The following is a 19,922-nucleotide window of genomic DNA, read 5'->3' as shown; positions in this document are numbered from 1 at the left end:
GTTCATTGCTATTTTCAGTAAGTAGTTTATTTATTCAAACGTACAGTACGTGTACTCGTAAAATGATATTTTATTGATATCACAGTCTATCTACGAAGGTACTGTAGCTAGCTAGCTAGCTAGCTACCTTCGAAGGTACTTTCGTACTTTCGTACTTTCGAAAGTACTTTCGTAGATATTAGCTACGTAGCTAGTACTTTCGTATCAATTTAAATAATAGTCTACATACAACTTATTAGATACTCTCGAAAATATCATACGAAGGTACTTCAGTAGATAGATACTTCCGGAAGTACTTCCATACGTACAGTACGGAGGTACATAACCTAGCTTGTACCTTCGAAGGTACTTTCGTAGATACGAAGGTAAGTTGCTTGCTTGTTACTACACGTGCGTACGAAAGTACGAAATAAAGTACGTACGTAGTACTTCCGGAAATAGAATACTTCCGGAAGTACGTATGTAGCTACGTAATAGTGTAGGTTTTGATAGGATTGATAAATAAGGTCATGGTGGGGTAATTCGCGATTTCGCGTTGAATCGACATAGTGACGGGTCTAATGAAGGCGAAGGGTGTACCCTTGCACTACCGTCAATTCGCGGGCTGAAAGGGGCTGTACTGAGTCGAGTTTTTTCGTAGACTTGTATAAGTGTTCTGCTGCAGCACAACTGGCAGAGAATGTAGCCAATATGTACAGTATGTTGTGAGCGTGCATGACGAAGAAAACTTGAAAACTTGTGTCAAGATTCACTTTACTACTTCTTCAGTATATCTTTCACCTTCACCTTTTGACTAAGGCTAAGAATTTCTGGGAAAATAACCTGAAAGGTGATGACAAGATCACCACGTGAATTCGGAACATCATAAATAGGAAAACCCTCGGACGGGATAGATAATATTTGACCAGGCATAGTCACCTCTGTATTCTGAAGCTCTATGATATGACCGTCAAAATGAATAAATTCGTGGGTAAAGCCGGCAAGCGCTTCCGCAAGATCAATTTCATATAATATGTGGAGATCGTTACCAAACCTCTTACGCTTGGTGTTGTTAGCAGATCTGATTCGCACGCGAAGTTCACCAGAGTCACCGTCCACGAGAGTCTCGCCATCATCATAAAGAGTTATTTCATGCCCATCTGGAGTACCAGCTTCGATGTCAATCGTGATGATTTCAAAACCACGAACTATCTTGATGTTGTCGCATTCTTCACATTCCTCCTTGGCATACTGTTGAAACATGCCGGGGGCAACCTGTCGTGTTACCATCCGCTGCATACAACGGCATTTACGCTTCCCTTTGGCAGGTTTATGCACACCTTTATCACGTCCAACCTTGAGACTGCAACCGGTGTACAGATCCTCGAGACTTAACTCAAGGTCAAGTACCACGTCATCACCGTGGCGTATGTCTGCCTCTTCATTGTCAAAACCGAAATTATTGCCAAAAAATTGAGAGAAGATATCATGCTGGTGGCGCCCCTGTCCACTACGCGTATCATGTTGTCTCACACCATCCTCTCCATACTGGTCATATACTCTTCGTTTCTCTTTGTTCGATAGGACTTCGTAGGCGTTGCTGATCTCAGCAAAGTTCCCAGCCGCCTTCTGATCGCCTTTATTCTTGTCTGGATGATACTTCAGCGCCAATTTTCTATATGCCCTCTTAATCTGAATATCTGAGGCCCCGCGGTCGACCGCGAGTGTTTTGTAGTAGTCAGTCCTGAGTGGTGCAAGAGCAGAGACGAGAATAATTGTGAAATCGATTGTTTGCGAGCTAGTCAGCCTGAGCGAGCTTGAAAGTCTACATATCGAGAGTTTATGTACCAAAGTCTTGTAAGAAGCCACTTACCCCAGCACCTGCATCACATTCATAAAGAGTATGACCACAGTTAGTGTGCAACGTTGCAAATATACGTGGTGCATTTATTAGACACGTGCACTTCGACTCGTGCTGTGAACGAGGTCTTCGGGCCTATGACTGGCTCCTCCTCACGTCGTGAAATAAGTTACTCTAAAGTCGAGACTTCTGCGGTGAACGTTCGTACTTGTATGGATGCCTATGCAGCAAGTTCGAAACCGGGGCTGGTTCGTCGACTGGCGAGTCACGTCGCGTACCTTCGTACCTTCGTACATACAACGTTGTACGGAAGTACTTTCGTACTTTCGTACAAAGTACTTTCGAAAGTACTTTGTACGAAAGTACGAAAGTACTTCCGTACTTCCATAATGCGCTACAAATGATACTACATCTATCGTTCTACACGGAAGAACTACAAATGTACATACAATCTGTACGTGTACTGTTTGTTACACGTACAGTAATATTTTTATTTCGATGATCGAATCGAGTGAGGTTCAACCTGGTGGTCGATCGATTGGTCGACTCGGTCATCAGTTGTGTTTTTTTAGTACGCTAGATGTAGTAGTAGAATAGTAGTAGTAGTATTTTCACGTATCAAATAAGTTTAATTGGGAAGGCCTACGCCCTTTAAGCCCTGAATTAGCGTTGATGCGACAGAGTTAAGGGTGAAATGAACCCATTAAGCTCCGTCAATTCAGGCTAATTCAGGGATTAAAGGGCGTAGGCCAGTACACTGCGCTTATTTTCATAAATTATGATACAAGGTCGACAGTTGAACCTTCGAAGGTACCGCGTTGTACGTGTACGTGTACACGTACTGTACACGTGTACTGTGCACAGCTGTACACTGTACAGCCACTTACTGCGCGCGCGGCGCCAGAGCGGCGTTGTAACTTTCTAAAATTTCGACACTATTATTAGTAAATACAGTACACGTACATGAAGAACGTTGTACGGAAGTACTTCCGTAGGCCGTACAGTTGCCCCACTGAGGAACGCGGATACATGCCGCGCCGCGGTGCGCGATGTCAGCACTAGAATGTACTTTCGTACTTTCGATTTAAAAAAAATTACGAGAGTGAGTAGCTGATGAGTGCGTTGTACTCGTACACGTACACGTGTACACGTACAGTACACGTATTTACGTCATTCAGCCAAGAAATAAATAAATAAAAGTACACGTACACGTACACGTACAGTATGTAGTCACGTACTGTACACGTACTTTATTTGTTTTTACTGTACCTGTACAGTAGTTGTACGTGTACGTGTAAACATAAATTCTTTTACAGTTACAGTAGTATTTTTTTTCTTTCATGAATATGAATGATACAGTATGCGGTTTTCCCGACGATAGACTATGAGTACACGTATTATGACAAAGATAGTGAAAGTAAAGATACGAAGTATAACCGGACTATAAACAATATAAACGAAGTATAAAGCACCTGTCGCACTTTCGACGCGCGTTGTGATATGGCGCGCGCGCGCTCGGGGGTTCCCGCGCAGCGCGGCGGCGAGGGAGGCAACTACACGTACACGTACTTCCGGAAGTATGTTTTTCACGCGTAAAAAATGGTTTTTTGCTCTCTAGCTAGCTAGCTATACAACTTAGCTAGACCTCGGAAATACGAAGGTAATATGAGCGCCTCCGCTGCGCGTCGGTAGTTGGGAGAAGGGGGCGCGGCGCGGCAGGGTATTTTTAGTATGAAAAGTACGGAAGTTCTTGTACAACTACTGGTTTAAAAGTGGTTTTCATCGGAAGAGTCACATTTTGTGAGTTTTAGACAGATTTGCATACACGAGTTTTTGTACATAAAAGCTACGAACTTGAGATTCCAGCGCGAGACGATGATTTCATCGTAAGGTCCCGTGGCGCGTTTTTGCATACGAAACTCCAAACGCATTTGATAGGCTGAAATTTTCGTAAGTACGTGAAGTTCCGGAAAAACCACTAAAAAAAATTATTTTGTAACAACTAATTTAGACTACTGTACGTGTACTGTAGTCTACGTGTGGTAATGTATGTAGCTATGTACAACCCTGCTCCTTGAGGGTACTTTGATAGTCTACTAGCAACTACGAAGGTAGCTAGCTAGAAGCGTACCTTCGAAGGTACTTTCGTATCATATTGTACAGATGTACACTATTTATTTAAAGTTGTTATTCTAAATAAGTTGTTTATTAGCCCTACTGTACCGTGTAGTTGTACTGTACACGTGTACGGACAACTTACTTCCGTATTCTATCATGCATACGAAGGTACCTTCGTACCTTCGTACGCTACTTTCGAAAGTACGGAAGTACTTTCGAAAGTACGAAAGTACTTCCGTACGTGTACAGCTGTAGAAATAGTCATACAGCTGGCTGTTCGGGAACTGGTTGTATGTACTTTGAAAGTACTTTCGAAAGTACTTTCGAAAGTACGTTGTACTTTCGTAAGTTGCTTGATTGTGTTCGGATGTAGAAGTACAACTACAACGTTGTACTCTACGTTTTTCGAACTGAGCAGCAAAGCTCAGCTTTCAACCTTCGAAGGTAAAAAGTTGCGTTGTACTAGGCCGAATTGCGGGCTCGTGCGCAACATTTTTTTCAGCTGCTCGGACGTGGGCTCTGAAGACGCGTATATCGTTCGGAGGTGTTTAAAAACCAAACTAGCAAAAATCCTAAAGTTATTCTCTTTCGCTTCTCTCTAATGGACCCTCTCGCCAACGTCTGCTCAAACTTTGAACAAGTTGGGCAGGTAGGTTTACACCTATATCTACTTAAAGAAACTCTTCGTATATTTTCGGTTTACTTTTTTACAGGCGTTTGTCTCGCACTATTACAATACATTTGATGCGAATCGCAGCCATCTGGGACAGCTATACAAGGTAACGATAACAACTGCTTCACTGCATTTACTACCCAGTGAACTGGCGAAGTGGTTTGTTTAATTTACTTTCCGTGACTGCTTGGCTGGATGCCATACGACTATACAGTATTTCTAGCGACTCTTTGCTGGTACCTTCGTGGAGCCAAATTTGAAATTGCACTCCGCTCCGCGAGTCTTCGAGTGCATAATTGATCTTGTGAAGTTCTACTCATTACCTGTTCTCTTTCTGGCCTTCGCAAAAGGACGAGGTGTCAATGCTAAACTTTGAACATAGTGCTGAGCGACCAGGACAATATAAGGGCGTATCCGCCATATTAAGCAAAATCCAAAGCTTGCCATTTCAACAAGTTAAACACCACGTTATTACGATTGACTGCCAACCAACTCCAGGTGGTGGTGTTATAGTAATGGTTTGCGGGAACTTGCTTGTAGACGCTGAACAAATACCTCAAAAGTTCAGTCAAGTTTTCCAGCTGCTGCCCTCTGGTAATGGATCCTTCTACATCTTGAACGATATTTTCCGCCTCAATATAGGGTAGGGATGAATACGTATGATAAGCATTGGCCGAAAAAGAATGCGCACGCGAAGGCCTCCTCAACGCAGCAAAGTAATATTACGCTCCCACATTAATATCTTCCTCAACGGTTTCACAACGCAGTCTTGCCATCCAAGCAGCTGTCAACCTTCTGAAGAAGATTCGTATTCTCTAGTGCCGCCGCGACACGTTCTTTGTCGTTTATCTGTTTGGTGACAGCTTCATGTGATGAATGATAGCCCGGCCTGACTAAGATGTCTAGCTTGAAACAGCGAGGCAAAGCGCGCAACAACTTAACGCGGATAGATAAGCCGATTAAAGTCGCCATACTGCAGTGAGGTACAGTAGGTGAGAATGTCACCTGTATTCGGAAAATAACTTTCGAAACCAATAAATATTTCGCGTTTACCACGCGCAACTGCAAAAAGATAATAAACAACTGTTAAAAAAAACTCTCTTGAAGAGGCTTGCCTGTTCTAGACTAAAAGGATGCTCAGGGTCACTTATATCCTTGATATGCTCGAAAACCTCATTGGCGTCGATTTTATCAAGATCTTCAGAACTTCGATGCGAATATTGAGATGCTTTACTCCAGTCAACAATTCGCTGCTGGAGCCTTTGCCCCGCGTGCACAACTGGCGTCGGATTGACGAGAACCGGCTGCAGCTCCATAAGTCAGTGCAGGGGAAGACACGAGTTGGAATCAACAAAGAGAAGAGGCAGGTTTAAACGATAGAATTTGCCGCGGTGGTGCGGGCGCGCGTAGTCGCGCACTGATGGTGCGTGTGCGGCGGTCCGTAATACGTACTGTAGGCCTACGTGTTCAAGTACACTACATACACGTACGTGTACAGTACAGTACACATAAAAATAAGTTGTTTCCGGAAATATCTACACGTACTGTACAGTACACGTACACGTGTCCCTTCGGAAGGTATTATCCCTATGTTCCGGACGGAAGAACATCATTTTATATCCGATACTACACGTACGTGTACAGTAGTACATAAACGACACCTTTATTATTGTACGGAATGATATCTTAATACTTTCGAAAGTACAGTACTTTCGTACCTTCGTTTTATTTATTAGTGGGTTTTAGTTGCGCCAAAATCGGGTCTAAAATCGGGTCTAAAATCGGGTCACCCACCCGATTTTAGACCCGATTTTGACCCACCCGATTTTAAAATCGGGTGGGTGACCCGATTTTGACCCACCCGATTTTAGACCCGATTTTAGACCCGATTTTGCTTTTGCAACTAAAACCCTCTATTTCGTACGAAAGTATTTACGTACTTCGAAGTACGAAGGTACACTCACTCATACTGTAGGGGCTGGATTTATGGCTGAGCAGAAAATCTGCAACACGCGATCAAAGCATATTGATATTAGCCCGGTTATTTTGACGAATCGACCAGTTTGTCTACAGTCCGTGGTTCTCACAGACCTGCACACGTTTTTAATTTGACCTTTGCCGCTTCCTGAGTTTCAATCGGACGCTTGTTCGCGTCGTCCCGGGTCCCTGGTTCATACGTGCACATGTGCTTATTGTCACTTCAGGGCGTGCCACCTCTCAGAAGGGCAAGTTTTCTTTAGATGTCCAGATCACGTTGCCATGTTCCGCCCAAACCTCTACCGCTGTCGTTTTCTCGTGGTAGTCTTCCCTCTGACGGGTCATCAGTCCTCGTTATCCTCTTTGAAACGAATCCGCTGCTATGGAGCGGCCTTGGCGGGAGGTTGGACGGCAAGGAAAGCTTCGATGAAACGCTGAGACAGCTTCTGGTTTACATGATTGGATTTCTCTCGCTTCACGAACAGAACAGGGTTGTTATCATCGCCTTGCATTCCAACGTCGAACATTGCATGTACGCGATACCTACACTAGCGAGTGGTGAGAATGACCTTACGAATACAGGTAGTAAGAGTGATTTGTGTGCCCAGGTTATCTCAAATTTGGCAACTTTGGCAATGCGAATGCGAAGTGACTTCGACTTAAGTACGAAGTCAAATATGCCACTGACGACGGTAATCTCGATGGCTTTATGCTGTGTTAACCGGGCACGGGTCTACAAACCTCACTGCTCTCCTCGCATATTATGCATACTTGGGTCTCAGGATTCTTCGGGCCAGTACTTCTCAGGAATGAACGCTATCTTTTCAGCAAAAAATTCTGGTGTTCGGATTGACGCGTGCTTGCTTGGATATACAGACTCATTTTTTCTTCAGCAGGCCGCGCAAATAACTGGTGGTTCATATTGCATGCTTCAGCAGGGTGAGAAAGCGTTATACTACTTGCTCAGTGATTTACCTGGAAGTGAATCCATTCGGGCGAAGCTACAGTCGCCGAGGAAGTTTTGTTCGGAATACCAGGCAACTTGCTTTTGTCACGAGGTAAACCTTCAAGTTGGATTTGTGTGTTCAGTCTGCCTCACCATATTTTGCGAAAGATGCCGAAAATGTTTAGCATGTTTCGCAGATTACACTTAGCTGTATAGTAGAAACATTGTTATAGCATTTTGAATGCAGCTTTATATAGTGTACGTCCGAAGGACTGATGATAGCTATACACGTACACATGACTCGAAACTTTATACAGGAATGTTTTGAAAAAATACTTTCCAACTACTGTACACGTACTGTAGACCTCTGATATTCACGATGCAGTCGGTTCGCTGTGATGCCCTTCGTTGAGAGGCCCGGCACTCCTCGGGTTGAAATTGCGTTTTAGCGCCTCCTTGTTACCACCGAGGAAACGTACCAAGCTCAGCAGCTCGTCGCGGACCAACCACGCTCTAACCTCCCCTCTCTCTGCGACTACACACCCAATGTTGTGGACTGGAACAGAGAAAGGTGAATTCAAACCATCCAATAGAGCAATTACTCTTTCCTTCACAGGACTGTATCCGAATACAGTGCTGTGTTTTCCCCATCCCGTCACCACCTGAATTTGCTCTGGCAAGTCCCTTATTTGAACAGGGATCGCATTTTTTTGATGCACTGCTGAATTACCAGCTGAGGCAGAAACACGAGCAGTAGTATGTGTGGGCCCTTTATTTTTGGCATTTTCTAGAATTGCACGGGTGCCTTGTCCTGCCGCGTGCACATCGAGGGGGGCAAGCGCTCGCGACCTCATCCGCCGCAGCCACCAGCGCAGAACTGCTTGTGCTGTTCCAGCAGATCTGATGCGGTGGAGGTTTAAAATTCCAAGCTCATCCTCACAGCGCAAGTGACCCTGCTCTTGTGCCTGTACTAGCCAGGCCGTGGCCCGGTCCCACTGTCCCATCTCCTCACATACATCAATTAATGCGTCAAAGGTGAGGGCGTCCGGTGCGATCCCTTCTTCTTGCATTCTTTTCATAGCTTCGCCAGCCTGCTGCCACTGTCGTCGAGCTTCAAACGAGGCGATCAGCGTATTGTACGTGTGGACTGTGCGACGAACACCTCTGCTTACCATCGTTTTAAAAGTGGATTCAACTTCAACGCCACGGCGAGCCACGTGGAGCGAGCGCAAGAGTGCATCATACGCGTATGTTGCAGTGTCACTCTTAGCAGAGGTTGAAATGAATCCAGAACTTGTCACGATACGTTCATGATGATAGCCTCTCTGTTCGGGATTGTCTCCATTTTCTAATGAATAAGTCCCTGCCGTGTGCAAGAGTTCCTCTTCAACAATGCATAGTAAGAGTTCTGGAAGGTTCCCAAGTTGCTTATCTGATTCACTGCTTGATATATCAACAACGGAACCAACGTGATTAACCTGAATATGCGTACTATCAAGCGACGCATCTATTGTCTCTTCAAATATAGCTCCCATAGGTCGCCTACAATGTAGGTTTCTATGATTTCTGGCGTCAGCGGCCACTTGCAACTTCTCAATCCCACACAAACAGTCCAGCGTTATAGCATCCGGAACCAGCCCAACGCTCAGTAGTTCTTTGAAAGTATCTGCTACTTGCTCCCATTTCCGCTCTGCTGAGGCTCCCATCAAAAGTATATTATATGTCACCAGCGTGGGCACAACCTCCTCTACGCGCATGCTGCAGAGGACACGCTCTGCCAAGTCACTGTTCCCTGATTTTATGCAAGCCCCTAGAGCAGAGTTGAAAATCACTGCAGATTTGTACAGCCAGGGCGTGCCACAAGCTTCTTTCAACAGCTGGTACGCACGCTCACATTCCCCCGAATTTCCATAAGCTGTTATGAGAACACTGAATGTGGTTTCGTTAGGCTTGATATCACTTTTGCGCATATCCCTGCGCATCGATTCCATATCTTGCAAACGTCGCTGCCGTCCGAGTGAAGTCATCACTGCATTGTAAGTTGTCACGTTTCGGAGAATGCCCTGCGTTGGCATACTGTCGAAGACAACCGCTGCTTCGCGATATTGAGCAGCACTGACAGCTGCACTCAACAGAGCATTGTATACTCCTGTATCCAAGGCTGTGCCCTCTTCCACAAGCGCCTCAAAAGCGTTACGGGCTTTGTCCCACTGACCACCTTTCCCGTATGCTGAAATGAGGCTGGTATATACATAGGCAGATGGACTACAATTAGGAAATTCACGCTTCATTTCTGCGAAAGTGTATTCCGCAAGGCGCCACTCGTGTGCTCTTGAGAGCGCAGCTATTACCTCGTGATAAGAACGAGCATCAGGTGCAGGCCCTTGTTCACGCATTTCGTTGAGCAATCGCCGAGCTTCCACATGTCGAGGGGGAACGCTGCGCTTGCAAGCACGAAGTGTAGAGTTGTAAAGAGCAAGTGGCAAAACATTGCCTGTCTGAGAGAAACTTCCAGATGCTGTGACTTGGTGCAGATTGCGAAGGGAAGTAAGTGCATAGTTGGAGTCCCCTCGATCTGCTGCACGTTCAAGCTTACGCAGCACACCTTGCAGTAACTCCGAGTAATCTGAAATTCGATTGGCATCATCCTCACTACCGTTTTGCATTTCTTCCAAGACTTCAGTGTGCCTGTTCATAAAGACATCACCCTTGCTGTCTGGCGACACGCAACATGTATGCCAGGTCCTGCCTCTCGTGAAAATAGACTGCTTTAATGCGCTGCAGCACTTTACTAAACCAAGATTACTGTGTATCCTGGATGAAACTTTAGACGAGGGATCCTTCGCAGTGTAGTCACTGAGGTCTGGGTAATCGTGGCATTCAAAGGAACGTCTGTGTTTCCTACCAGAAACATCGTACTTTAGTTGAATAGTGACCATTTGCTCAACTAACTCGCTGGTCGGAGGTACAGCTGGGAACGTCAGAACAAAAAAAATAGTCGGCCCACTCAACCAACACGGTCCGGAAGGACTTCCGGAAGTAACGCGGTGTGAAAGGCCACGGACTAAACTCAGCGGCAGATATCGGAAATTTGCCCTTTTGAAGCTCTCACGATCGACCCTCGGACTAAACTCGCCGGTCAAATTTTCGCCCTTGGACGCGCTGAGCGCGCTGCAAAATAAACAGAAAAAGCGCTGACAGCGCGTCCAAGTTCAAAGGTATATACGGGGCAAAAAAATAACTCCCGACGACGAGAAAAAAATGTGCCCGGCGAAAAGGTGCCGCCGGGCGGAAAGTGGAAGTGTGTGGGCGCACATTTTTTTCCCGACGGCACATTTTTTCTGCGGGTCGAGCGAAATTAAACCGTCGATTTTTTAGTTAAAAATGCGCCGGCAGTTTAGTCCGTGGCCAGATAAATACCTTCGTACTGTATGTACAGTACGTGTAGAAGTAATAATAATAATACGAAGGTACCTTCGAAGGTACTTTCGTAATAAATAAACAACTATCTCAATGTTGTTTATTTTCGAAGATCGAAAGTTTTATACAAAAAATGATCCTTAGGGGTCCGGAAACCGCTTTCCAGGCCTCCTAAAATCGCGAAACTTTGTGTGGGCATCGGCAACATGATGTACAACATTTTGACGTAGTTTCGAATTGATCCGCGCAGCGACAGCGCGTGGGAGCGTACGCAAGTACGTTTTTGCCATCTGTATGCGTATTCAATCTAAATTTCGTACTTTCGTACTTTTTTTCTGAAATCGTGAATTACCCCACCACTGTACAATAATACTTCCGGAAGTATTCTATATCCGTCCGTACGTAAAGTACTTTCGTACTTCCGTATATATGACTACACGTGCGTTTATTTGTACCTTGAAGGTAGCTACTAGCTAGGGGTCCGAAAACGGCCTTCCCGTCTTATAGTCTGCCGCGCAAACTCATTGATCTGTTATCGTAAATCGCAAATGGCTGCTGTGCAAAGTTGCAGATCCTTCCACGCCGCAACGGCGCATGTGGAAGCGCGGACGTGAGGGGGCGCGTCTGACAGACAGACGCTCATACGAATTGGGAATAAAAAAATCGCAAAAAACACGAAGTTCATAGTCTACGCGCACACATAGACGCTATCTGGTTTGAATGTGACTGGACACGGTCGCTTTCTCGGACGAGACAGTGACTGCGATTTGTGCAACTTCGTTGACCGACTTCGCTTCGTGACGAAAAGGAAGACAAAGAAAAGCGGTGACGCAAATGCCACATACGCCAGAACACGCCAAATAACTATGATGCAGATGTCGTGGAGGGATAGATGGTGTCCGAAGTTGAGCCAGGCATTGGTTACCCACCTATGAATACTTTGCAGCCTACCTTCCTCAAAAAAGTTTCCCGCCGTGCACTAGTGATCTTGCCGACGACAGGCAACGCCCGTAGCGGCACAGGCACGCTCGTTGACTTCCAAGCGCTTCACGGCTATGAGAAGATAGAACTATCTTACGATTCAACGGATGCGTCTGTCCTTCAGAATGTCATTCTGACTTGTGGTATTATAATAAATGGTATTCAAAAGGTGGACTTGCAGTTGTGGACTGCATTTCGTGAGGCAAGGAAAATCGGTATACTTGTGCTGAACTATGATCGACCGGGGTTGTACCTCCATCAAAAAAAATATATCGATCTGGCAGCTGCAATCCCGAAGTATCTTGCACCGTACTCCGCCCATCTTGAAAAAACGTGCGAAACTCGTGATGATGGATACAGGGAAGTCCTTATTCATGTGATATCTGGACCTGGTATGGAAGCAGAGCGACTTGTTTTGCGTGACAAAGTGTGTCCGGCATTAGTGGATTTGTGTAGAACTCGACGGCTTAGGCCAGTCTATGCCGACACGTTGGAGAGCTGTGGAGTTGCTTCAGCTATGCGATCTGCCGAGAAAGCACGTTTACGGTCTATACATATCGTTTTAATATCGGGCAAGCGCGAGCCCGAGGAAAGAGAACATGAATATTTGTGTAGATTCGTCGACAAGATCCAGAATAGGAATGAGCAAGAAAAGTTTAACTGGATTCGACGAGCTCCACAGCATTACAACCGATTCGAATTCGTAATAAGTCAAGTGTTACAGCTCGCAGAAGAGCCAGCGTGGAATGCGTCCTCTGGGGCCACTACAGATCTGCGAGAAGTAAACTGTGTGTCGCCACAGCATGTTCTTGCTTACCTTCGCGACTCTCACTTCATGCAGCAATTACCAGATGATGTGCGCAAAGAGTACTACAGTGTTAGTACGCTTGAACGGAGACGTGTTGGTGCAATGTTATCAGTACTGTATGCTCATCCTTATGTGGCTATACGCCAGTTTCAAGCGGACTATGCACCGTCCGCTGATTCGAAAACGATGAGGAGATTTATCTGTGGTGTTCCGAGACACACCACAAATCTTGGTCGCTTTGCTTCAGATGTTCTGGATGACATTTGGTCGCGCATTACCCATGAGTTTCCCTTGAGTCCGAGCGAATTTACTTTGAAGGAGCATGAGCCTGAATTCTCACTGCAGCAACAACTTCCATTTTATTTTAATAGAGGGATTTATGAATATACATTGATGCGCTGCATAAAGTTGGGAAGACCTAATGCAGTTTTTGTAGGAGGCGAGGAGGGAAGTGGGGTAACAAGCATTTTGCAGCGCTGTGCCCGCAAGTGCCGACAGCTATACTGTAGCTCCGATAAAGTGGAGCAGCATGAAGTTGTGATCTTATCACTTTTTCCCGGGCTTGGTCGTGCTTACTACAATCCCACACAAGTACATCGCTTACTCGCAACAAGTCTATTGAGATACTGTGGAAACAAATATAACGTACCAGGAAGATTCAATGAATCACGGGCGTGGCTCTTCTCTTTGCTCCGTCAGATGGTGAACAAAAATCACAGAGTGTTAATTTTTATTGATGCCGCTACCGCACTAGAGAATCCAAGAGGCATTTCGTGGCTTTTTAGCGAGACAGAACTTCCTTCAGGCGTACAAATGATAGTAGGGGGTGATGTTCTGAATTCAAAAGTCGAGCAAAATACAAATACAATTCACAAGGTTCTTCCATCGTCGTATGATATTTCGACGTTTGCTGCCCAAAAGACCCTTCGTAGACAGCTTGTTGGTCTATATGCGTGCATACCCAAAGCGATGAGCAAAATGCTGCTGTTAGGACCAATGGAATACATTGAAATAAGATCGTACGTTACGAAGTATCTAATAGTTGCTGCAAACATTGAGCTCGAAGACGCTCTTTTAAATATGCTTCTGGGACTACCTGGACTGGCGTCAATAAGCTATGCAAAGTTACTGGTGGAAGAAATATCGTCTATGAACATGGACGACACCAGGACTATTTTCGAATATCTCGTGAAGTTGACCACACAGAAAGTTGATATCATATCAAGCCGCCTTGACAGAATGGAACTGATTTTCCCTCGATCAATGCTGGCACTTATATTACCCACTGTTGCCTATGGCTGCAACTCTCTCACCTTGGAGGGCATCATGTCTGTGATTGCTACCACTCTTGATTGGGATGAGCAAGTCTATCTTGGTTCTTTTATTGCTCCTACACTCATGTGGGAGGCTAGGGGTCTAATCCTTGGGCCTATTGAGGGTACATTTAAAATCAGCAGTGATGCAACAGCTGGAGTTATAATTGATCGATATGCTCCAAATGAACCCAAGAAGCGCGCAATATTTCGATTGCTTTCTAAATATTATGGATCCCTGTATAACGGATCAAGTAAGATACAGAAACGTTATACTGAAAACCGAGGAAATGATGTTCAATTTTCTCTTGCTGTTTCAGCTCAAAGCACAGGAACACAACGAAAGCGTTTTTTTGGAAACGAACCACTCTTTCGATCGACAAATCTGAGTTCAAATGCGCTCGAAAGGGATGCCGATGCACCGCTAAAGCTTCCGGCAACGCATCAAGAACGTCATCTTGTTGTCGATGCGATAAATTTACTGCCTTATTATCTTACCCAGGCGCGGCAGTTTGGAGAGCTTTGCACACTTCTACAAGATTTTTCCTTCATTCAAGCTAAGCTTAAGCTTGGCGAAGTCTCGGCATTACTAGATGATTTCGATCGGGTTCTGCAATTTTCTAGACTTGCATGGTTGGAAGACGATTTTTCAGATGATTGCAGTCCTAAATCGGTAGAATATGCGTCTTGCAAGCAGAACGTTGAGAGTGCACTTCGAGAAAAGTGCATAGGTCATCACCCTGAGGACTTTCGAAGGTGGGTATTGACAATACACGAACACGAGTCCCCATTGCAGAAAAAAATACTAGCTTACCGAGACCTCATTTTTCGGAACATGTCTGCACTTCATTTTCGCCCTTTCTCCATTCTTCAAGTGGCGCTGAATGCACCAGGTGGAGCAGCACCTGGAATACATGCTGAGAGGGAGGTACGCAGACGATCTCTCTGGCTCGGCGAAAAGTACTCGAAGTTTTATTCTCAAGCAGATTCTATCCTCCCTGGTGTAAATATAGAACATACAGAACATTTGCTGCTGTTATGGGGAAACCGTCCTCAGGAAGCACCTGTGATGGAACTGCGTGATCATGCTGTGCATAAGAGTGCAGTTACAACTTGTGCCTGGCTGGACGAGACTGCATTTGTCACGGGCGACGATGATGGTTTGTTGGCAATTTGGTCAACGAACACGGGGGAGTGTGTTGCCCGTCTCATTGGGCACAGCAAAGGGATAACGAGCCTGGTGCCTGCCAATATATTCAAGCAAGATCAACGTATTATTTCTGGGTCGAAAGATTTCACCATCCGCTTATGGAAAATAAAAGGCGACCTCGGGCAAACGAATCAAGTGCTCACGGGTCATACAGATCACGTAACAGCATTGGCGTTTTCTCAATTTGCATGCCAGTTATTTACTATTGGGCGTGACCACAGTCTCATTGTATGGGATCTAAAGCTGCCACTTGCTGTCAAACTGCACTGTGTGAATACTCTTCACCTTGGTCACATCACAAGCCTCGCTTGCTCTCCCAAGGCCACTTCATTCGTGACAGGATCAAGTAATAAAACCGCGCAGATTTGGACAGTAAACACCCGAAGTAAAACTGAATCGAAGGAACGATATTTGCCGAATCAAGCAGCAGCTGCTGAACAGTTGGGAACACCAGAATTGTCGATACGACTATGTGGACATTTAGCAGAGGTGACTTGCTGTGCCTTTGGACCACACGACACTCATCTCGCTACTGGTTCGCTTGATCACTCAATTTTGCTTTGGAACTCGTTGTCAGGCGCGCACATGAACATTTTAGTCGGGCACAATGCGGCTGTGATTGACATATGTTATGACAGCAGCGGCAAAATTCTTCTTTCACTGGCTAAGGACTTGTGCATACGGATCTGGCGCCCTCTCTCTGGTGAGACAGTATTAGTTTTAAAACAGTGCTGTGCAATGCAGTCTGCTCGATTTTCGCCGGATGCAAGCCGTCTTCTCGTTGTAGGCGGACATGGCACGATAGTATTATGGAATTGGGTGGGTCGGATTGGGTCAGCATCGGTAGGACATGTCCCCCAAAAGCCTGCTCTTTTCAGCGAAGGATTTAAATTGAGAGTAGATCTGGACCGCGATGAAATAACTGAGAAATGTCGTACACGCAGTTTGCTGAATTCCTCAGAGCTCGAGGAAATAGTGTCTTGCGCAGTTCCGCGTGCATTTGATGGCCAGATTCACGAAGGAACAGTCACAACCATCCTTGGACTTCAGAGCAGTGAATTCAGCGATCAACCTAAACTTTCCCAGAATCTATCTCAAAGTTCGTTTTTTCTTTCGGGCGGCCAAGACGGCTTAATTCGGAGATGCTCTTTGGAGAACTCGGATGTGAAAATTAAGATGACGTTCAAGGGTCACTCTAAGGCAATCCGCGCCTTGACAACCTCTCGAGAGCTGTCAGCTACTGTCAGTGCTTCTGAAGATGGAAGTTTGGTTTTATGGGATACTGCAAGAGGCCAAGGTTTAAATGTCTTGACTGGTCACAAGGGACCAGTTTTAGCATGCTGCTTCATCGACGGGCACCCATCGGTAATATCGGGAGGTAAAGATCAACGTATTCGTGTATGGGATGTATCAGAGCCTGCTGGTGGGATAATGAAAGCTGAACTTAGTGGGCACGAAGGCCAAATCACTGGATTAGCACCTTTAGGTGAGGTAAAAACTATGATTGCATCGTGTTCCACCGATAAAACCTGGCGCATATGGGACATTAATAGGAAAGAGGCAACGCGATCTTTGTCTGGGCATACTTCAGGGCTCACCTCTCTGGCGATAACGCCATGTATGGATATAACACTCACGACTTCATTGGATTTTACTGCACGTATTTGGGACTTTCGGGAATCAAGAGGCGAAATACACAAGTTTGATCTTCCACTTGTACCTGTCGCTTCTTCTGCAAGTCCGTATCAAGATTCACTGTTATGCATCTGCGCAGGGGATGGACTGCACATGTATGACAATCGTATGTGGAAGGAAGTTGCATTCTTTCAAGGTTTGGCAAACTTTGGTTGTGTTAGTTTTGGTGCACCAGGCCGTATATATTGTGGTGATGATGCAGGGAGGATATACTCACTTGACACATGCAATGCGCCTGCGCTGGGCAATGATTTACTGCACTGACAACACACCCTGTCCTTTACCTGGAAGTCGAATCGAGTTTCACCTTGAGACTAGTTGGGAGCCTTACACAGAATATGCTGTCATGATCGAGGTTCATCTCCCGCAGTGTCTGCCCAGTTCCGAAGTACACTCGCAGCTCATGTTTTTCTGGAGCCTGCAACAAGCTCAGTTGCAGCTCGTCCTTGTAAGGTAATAGTTCTCGCCTTTCGTCGACAATACAGTCTCGTAGCTGTTCCAGAGTGAGTGCCAAATGCACCCGACTTAAAGCCAGCACATCAACTGATGAAGTGTTCCCTGTGGTCGCGAACCTATATGGAGGACACGGCTGTAGGTCTATTTGAATGGTGAGAGCAATGTATTGTTGCTCAGCTAACATCGATTCTAATGAGGTGGCCTGTTGTGTGAGCACCGTAGCCTCAGCGGCTGACACTTCGCCAACTCTTGCAACGGAGTTCCTATCCGGATGGTTGCGAATAATGATCTTGCGCAGGTGTCGGTTGATTTCATCAATATTTTTGATGTCATCGTCGATGTTTGAACCCGCAGCACGAATAAAACCAGTGCAACTTGCAGCAATGCACTCTAAAGAGCAAAATCTAGATCGGCAAAATTCACCAGAGGATGGCCCTAAGGTCTTTTGGTGTTCAGTAAGTCCAGGTCGTGGGTTGTGCACTTTCGGGAGATGCAACTGTACTCGCCGGAGTAAATTGGCCCGAGCAAGTTCATATAGTGTACTATTGCCCATTCCATTATCAACCTCAACGATATATTCTGCCTGAGTTGATATTCCTGTAAATTCGCGAACATCCTGCCTCTCAACTCTCGCTTGACTCGTCTGAACAAGTTGCCCTTGATGCCAGGACGGAGGAAGATTTACTCTCGTATGGTTGCTGTTCGAACTTTTTGCCTCTTTATCTTGAGGAGTTGTGTTATCGCACCTTTCAACATGTTTAGTTTTCTGCTGCCGTTCTACCGCGACAACGCACGCGTTATCAATCCTGGCATCGATTTTCTCCAGTGGTATTGGTGGAGAGACCACTACACTTGTTACTTGTTCTTCTTTACACACACCCTCAGCACTTGGTTCACCACCCGAATGTTTGACATCATCGAAACGTGCACGCTCTTCATCCCTTGTCACGATTTCCGACCACGGGGACACGGATGGCACGTCCGCTGAGGATGGCCCGGTGTAGTTCCCGCTCCGTGATGGGGTCTCTAGGAAACCGTCAGGCAAGGAACCCAAAGGGCGATATTCCTGCCAACCGTTGCATGTTACATTCATATTGTTTAGTTCACCATCGTGAGTGAGATTTCTGGTCTTCAAAAGGTCGTCGCGGCGGGACGAGAGGAGCCGGGTGAATCGCGTCGAGTTCTCAGGGCTGAAAAGTAGAACCTCAGTAAAGGTCCTCGTTTCACTAGGTCTCCGTACAAACTCAAGAGCCAACTGGTGAAGAAGTCCATTATTCTTCACAACAAGATACACCTGTCGAATATCCAGGATACCTTTGGTCCACTTGTGCACGACAAATCTGTTCTCCTCGGCCTCCATGCACACGATATTATCGATGTCAAGCAGTATATACAGAGGGCTCTCCTTGATTTCTAGGGCGTAGACAAGCAAATCGTCTTGATATTTGCTGCACTGGAAAAAATCACATTTAATACTCTTCAAATTGTCCAGCGACAAAAACTTGAACGCACATAGGTCTCGAGCTTTGAGGGTGGAGCAACTAGACAGCTCGGACTGCATTCCAATGCGATGGCTTGCATTCAGATGTGTCTGTGATGCATCAACTTCTGGCAACACTGCTCTCCCTGTCAAGTCAGAAGTGTCCTTCTCTCCCTCTGTTTTGTGGGCTGCAACATCAAGTACGCCCTTGACTTCTTCAGCGTTGGCTTCCTGGACATCTCGACTCGCAGCAATCTTCATATCCACCCCGAAATCATGTGAAGCCATTTCTCCATTTTCGGTGACTACTGCGGCAACAAAGTCTACTCTGCTGACAGTTGATGCCTCATGAATGGCTTTCTCAACGCAGTCCACAGAAACATATTTATCCGTGAATGACAAGCGCGACATTATGTGAGAAGATTCACTCCATGAGTCAAATGTAAGCGTTCCTTGAGTTGATAAAGGACGACTTAACTTACTGACAGTCCTCGGCGCATGTTGTGAACGTGAAGATGATACCTGCCGCGCGTGTTGAAGTGCACAGGCTACCCTTTCGAGTCGTGAATTCATCTCAGCAATACCGTCCTCGGCTTTCGCGCTTGTGCGAAACGACCTCAACTCAGGAGCAACCTGAAGCCTAAGTATGCTCACGATGATTTGAAGCTCCCGATCTGCTTCGCTTGTAACGTCGAGAGAACATGATTTTCTCAAGAACGCGGACGTCATCCTACAGTCCGCTAAGTCCTTGTGCAAGACCACAGCCCATTGAACTTTCGTACAGGTACGAAGGTACGTGTACACGTACGTGTAATGAGTAAGTAAAAGTTTACATAGTTTTTCGAAAGGCGAAGACTTTTGCGGGTCGAGCGAAATTAGACCGTCGATTGTGAGTTAAAACTGCAGTACTTTGAAATACCTTCGTAAGTTGTTACTTATTTATTTACTGTACCTTTTTTTCCGGCAGTCATGTACAACGTTGTACGAAGGTATTTTATTTAGTGT

At 45.7% G+C, this 19,922-nt stretch overlaps 8 protein-coding genes across 8 annotated transcripts; 4 read left to right on the top strand and 4 right to left on the bottom strand.

Annotated features, from left to right (window-relative positions):
- Window positions 1-724: 724 nt before the first annotated feature.
- On the bottom strand, window positions 725-2,129 carry MICPUCDRAFT_55478 (uncharacterized protein). Its single transcript, XM_003056017.1, has 2 exons — window positions 1,853-2,129; window positions 725-1,804 (listed from the first exon to the last, which is right to left on the bottom strand). The coding sequence occupies exons 1-2, from the start codon at window positions 1,924-1,926 to the stop codon at window positions 757-759; spliced, it is 1,122 nt and encodes a 373-aa protein (XP_003056063.1). The 5' UTR covers window positions 1,927-2,129; the 3' UTR covers window positions 725-756.
- A 2,257-nt stretch (window positions 2,130-4,386) lies between these two features.
- Ntf2 (nuclear transport factor 2) lies at window positions 4,387-5,666 on the top strand. Its single transcript, XM_003056409.1, has 3 exons — window positions 4,387-4,607; window positions 4,672-4,737; window positions 4,982-5,666. Exons 1-3 carry the CDS (start codon window positions 4,560-4,562, stop codon window positions 5,276-5,278), a joined length of 411 nt encoding a protein of 136 aa, XP_003056455.1. The 5' UTR covers window positions 4,387-4,559; the 3' UTR covers window positions 5,279-5,666.
- On the bottom strand, window positions 5,388-5,947 carry FAM96 (uncharacterized protein; the record flags this gene model as incomplete). Its single annotated transcript, XM_003056016.1, has 2 exons — window positions 5,388-5,693; window positions 5,747-5,947. 2 exons carry the CDS (start codon window positions 5,945-5,947, stop codon window positions 5,388-5,390), a joined length of 507 nt encoding a protein of 168 aa, XP_003056062.1.
- Window positions 5,948-6,658: 711 nt separating this feature from the next.
- TFB4 (RNA polymerase II transcription factor B subunit 4) lies at window positions 6,659-7,804 on the top strand. Its single transcript, XM_003056408.1, has one exon. It carries the CDS (start codon window positions 6,872-6,874, stop codon window positions 7,760-7,762), a length of 891 nt encoding a protein of 296 aa, XP_003056454.1. The 5' UTR covers window positions 6,659-6,871; the 3' UTR covers window positions 7,763-7,804.
- MICPUCDRAFT_55474 (uncharacterized protein) lies at window positions 7,765-10,836 on the bottom strand. The gene has a single exon (XM_003056015.1). The coding sequence runs from the start codon at window positions 10,491-10,493 to the stop codon at window positions 7,929-7,931; it is 2,565 nt and encodes an 854-aa protein (XP_003056061.1). The 5' UTR covers window positions 10,494-10,836; the 3' UTR covers window positions 7,765-7,928.
- Window positions 10,837-11,905: 1,069 nt separating this feature from the next.
- MICPUCDRAFT_64648 (uncharacterized protein) lies at window positions 11,906-14,621 on the top strand (the record flags this gene model as incomplete). The annotated part of the gene is made up of 1 exon (XM_003056407.1): window positions 11,906-14,621. A coding segment is annotated over one exon (2,716 nt), but the record flags the coding sequence as incomplete, so codon positions are not given.
- Window positions 14,622-15,214: 593 nt separating this feature from the next.
- On the top strand, window positions 15,215-16,954 carry MICPUCDRAFT_10501 (uncharacterized protein; the record flags this gene model as incomplete). The annotated part of the gene is made up of 3 exons (XM_003056406.1): window positions 15,215-15,445; window positions 15,776-16,058; window positions 16,524-16,954. Coding segments are annotated over 3 exons (945 nt in total), but the record flags the coding sequence as incomplete, so codon positions are not given.
- Window positions 16,955-17,082: 128 nt separating this feature from the next.
- Window positions 17,083-19,646, bottom strand: MICPUCDRAFT_64645 (uncharacterized protein; the record flags this gene model as incomplete). Its single annotated transcript, XM_003056014.1, has 1 exon — window positions 17,083-19,646. The coding sequence occupies one exon, from the start codon at window positions 19,644-19,646 to the stop codon at window positions 17,262-17,264; it is 2,385 nt and encodes a 794-aa protein (XP_003056060.1). The 3' UTR covers window positions 17,083-17,261.
- Between the last annotated feature and the right edge of the window lie 276 nt (window positions 19,647-19,922).

The sequence above is a fragment of the Micromonas pusilla genome (assembly GCF_000151265.4).
Source record: "Micromonas pusilla CCMP1545 genomic scaffold MICPUCscaffold_2, whole genome shotgun sequence".
Taxonomy (NCBI): Eukaryota; Viridiplantae; Chlorophyta; class Mamiellophyceae; order Mamiellales; family Mamiellaceae; genus Micromonas; species Micromonas pusilla.
This window is presented reverse-complemented; position numbering and strand designations above follow the sequence as displayed.

Bases quoted from the DNA above. Each gene is read 5' to 3' on its own strand.
- MICPUCDRAFT_55478 (XM_003056017.1), bottom strand. From the start codon at position 1,926: ATGCACCACGTATATTTGCAACGTTGCACACTAACTGTGGTCATACTC. The intron at 1,805-1,852 runs GTAAGTGGCTTC...CTCGATATGTAG, and splicing joins AATGTGATGCAGGTGCTGGG to ACTTTCAAGCTCGCTCAGGC.
- Ntf2 (XM_003056409.1), top strand. From the start codon at position 4,560: ATGGACCCTCTCGCCAACGTCTGCTCAAACTTTGAACAAGTTGGGCAG. The intron at 4,608-4,671 runs GTAGGTTTACAC...ACTTTTTTACAG, and splicing joins ACTTTGAACAAGTTGGGCAG to GCGTTTGTCTCGCACTATTA. The intron at 4,738-4,981 runs GTAACGATAACA...CCTTCGCAAAAG, and splicing joins ATCTGGGACAGCTATACAAG to GACGAGGTGTCAATGCTAAA.
- TFB4 (XM_003056408.1), top strand. From the start codon at position 6,872: ATGTCCAGATCACGTTGCCATGTTCCGCCCAAACCTCTACCGCTGTCG.
- MICPUCDRAFT_55474 (XM_003056015.1), bottom strand. From the start codon at position 10,493: ATGGTCACTATTCAACTAAAGTACGATGTTTCTGGTAGGAAACACAGA.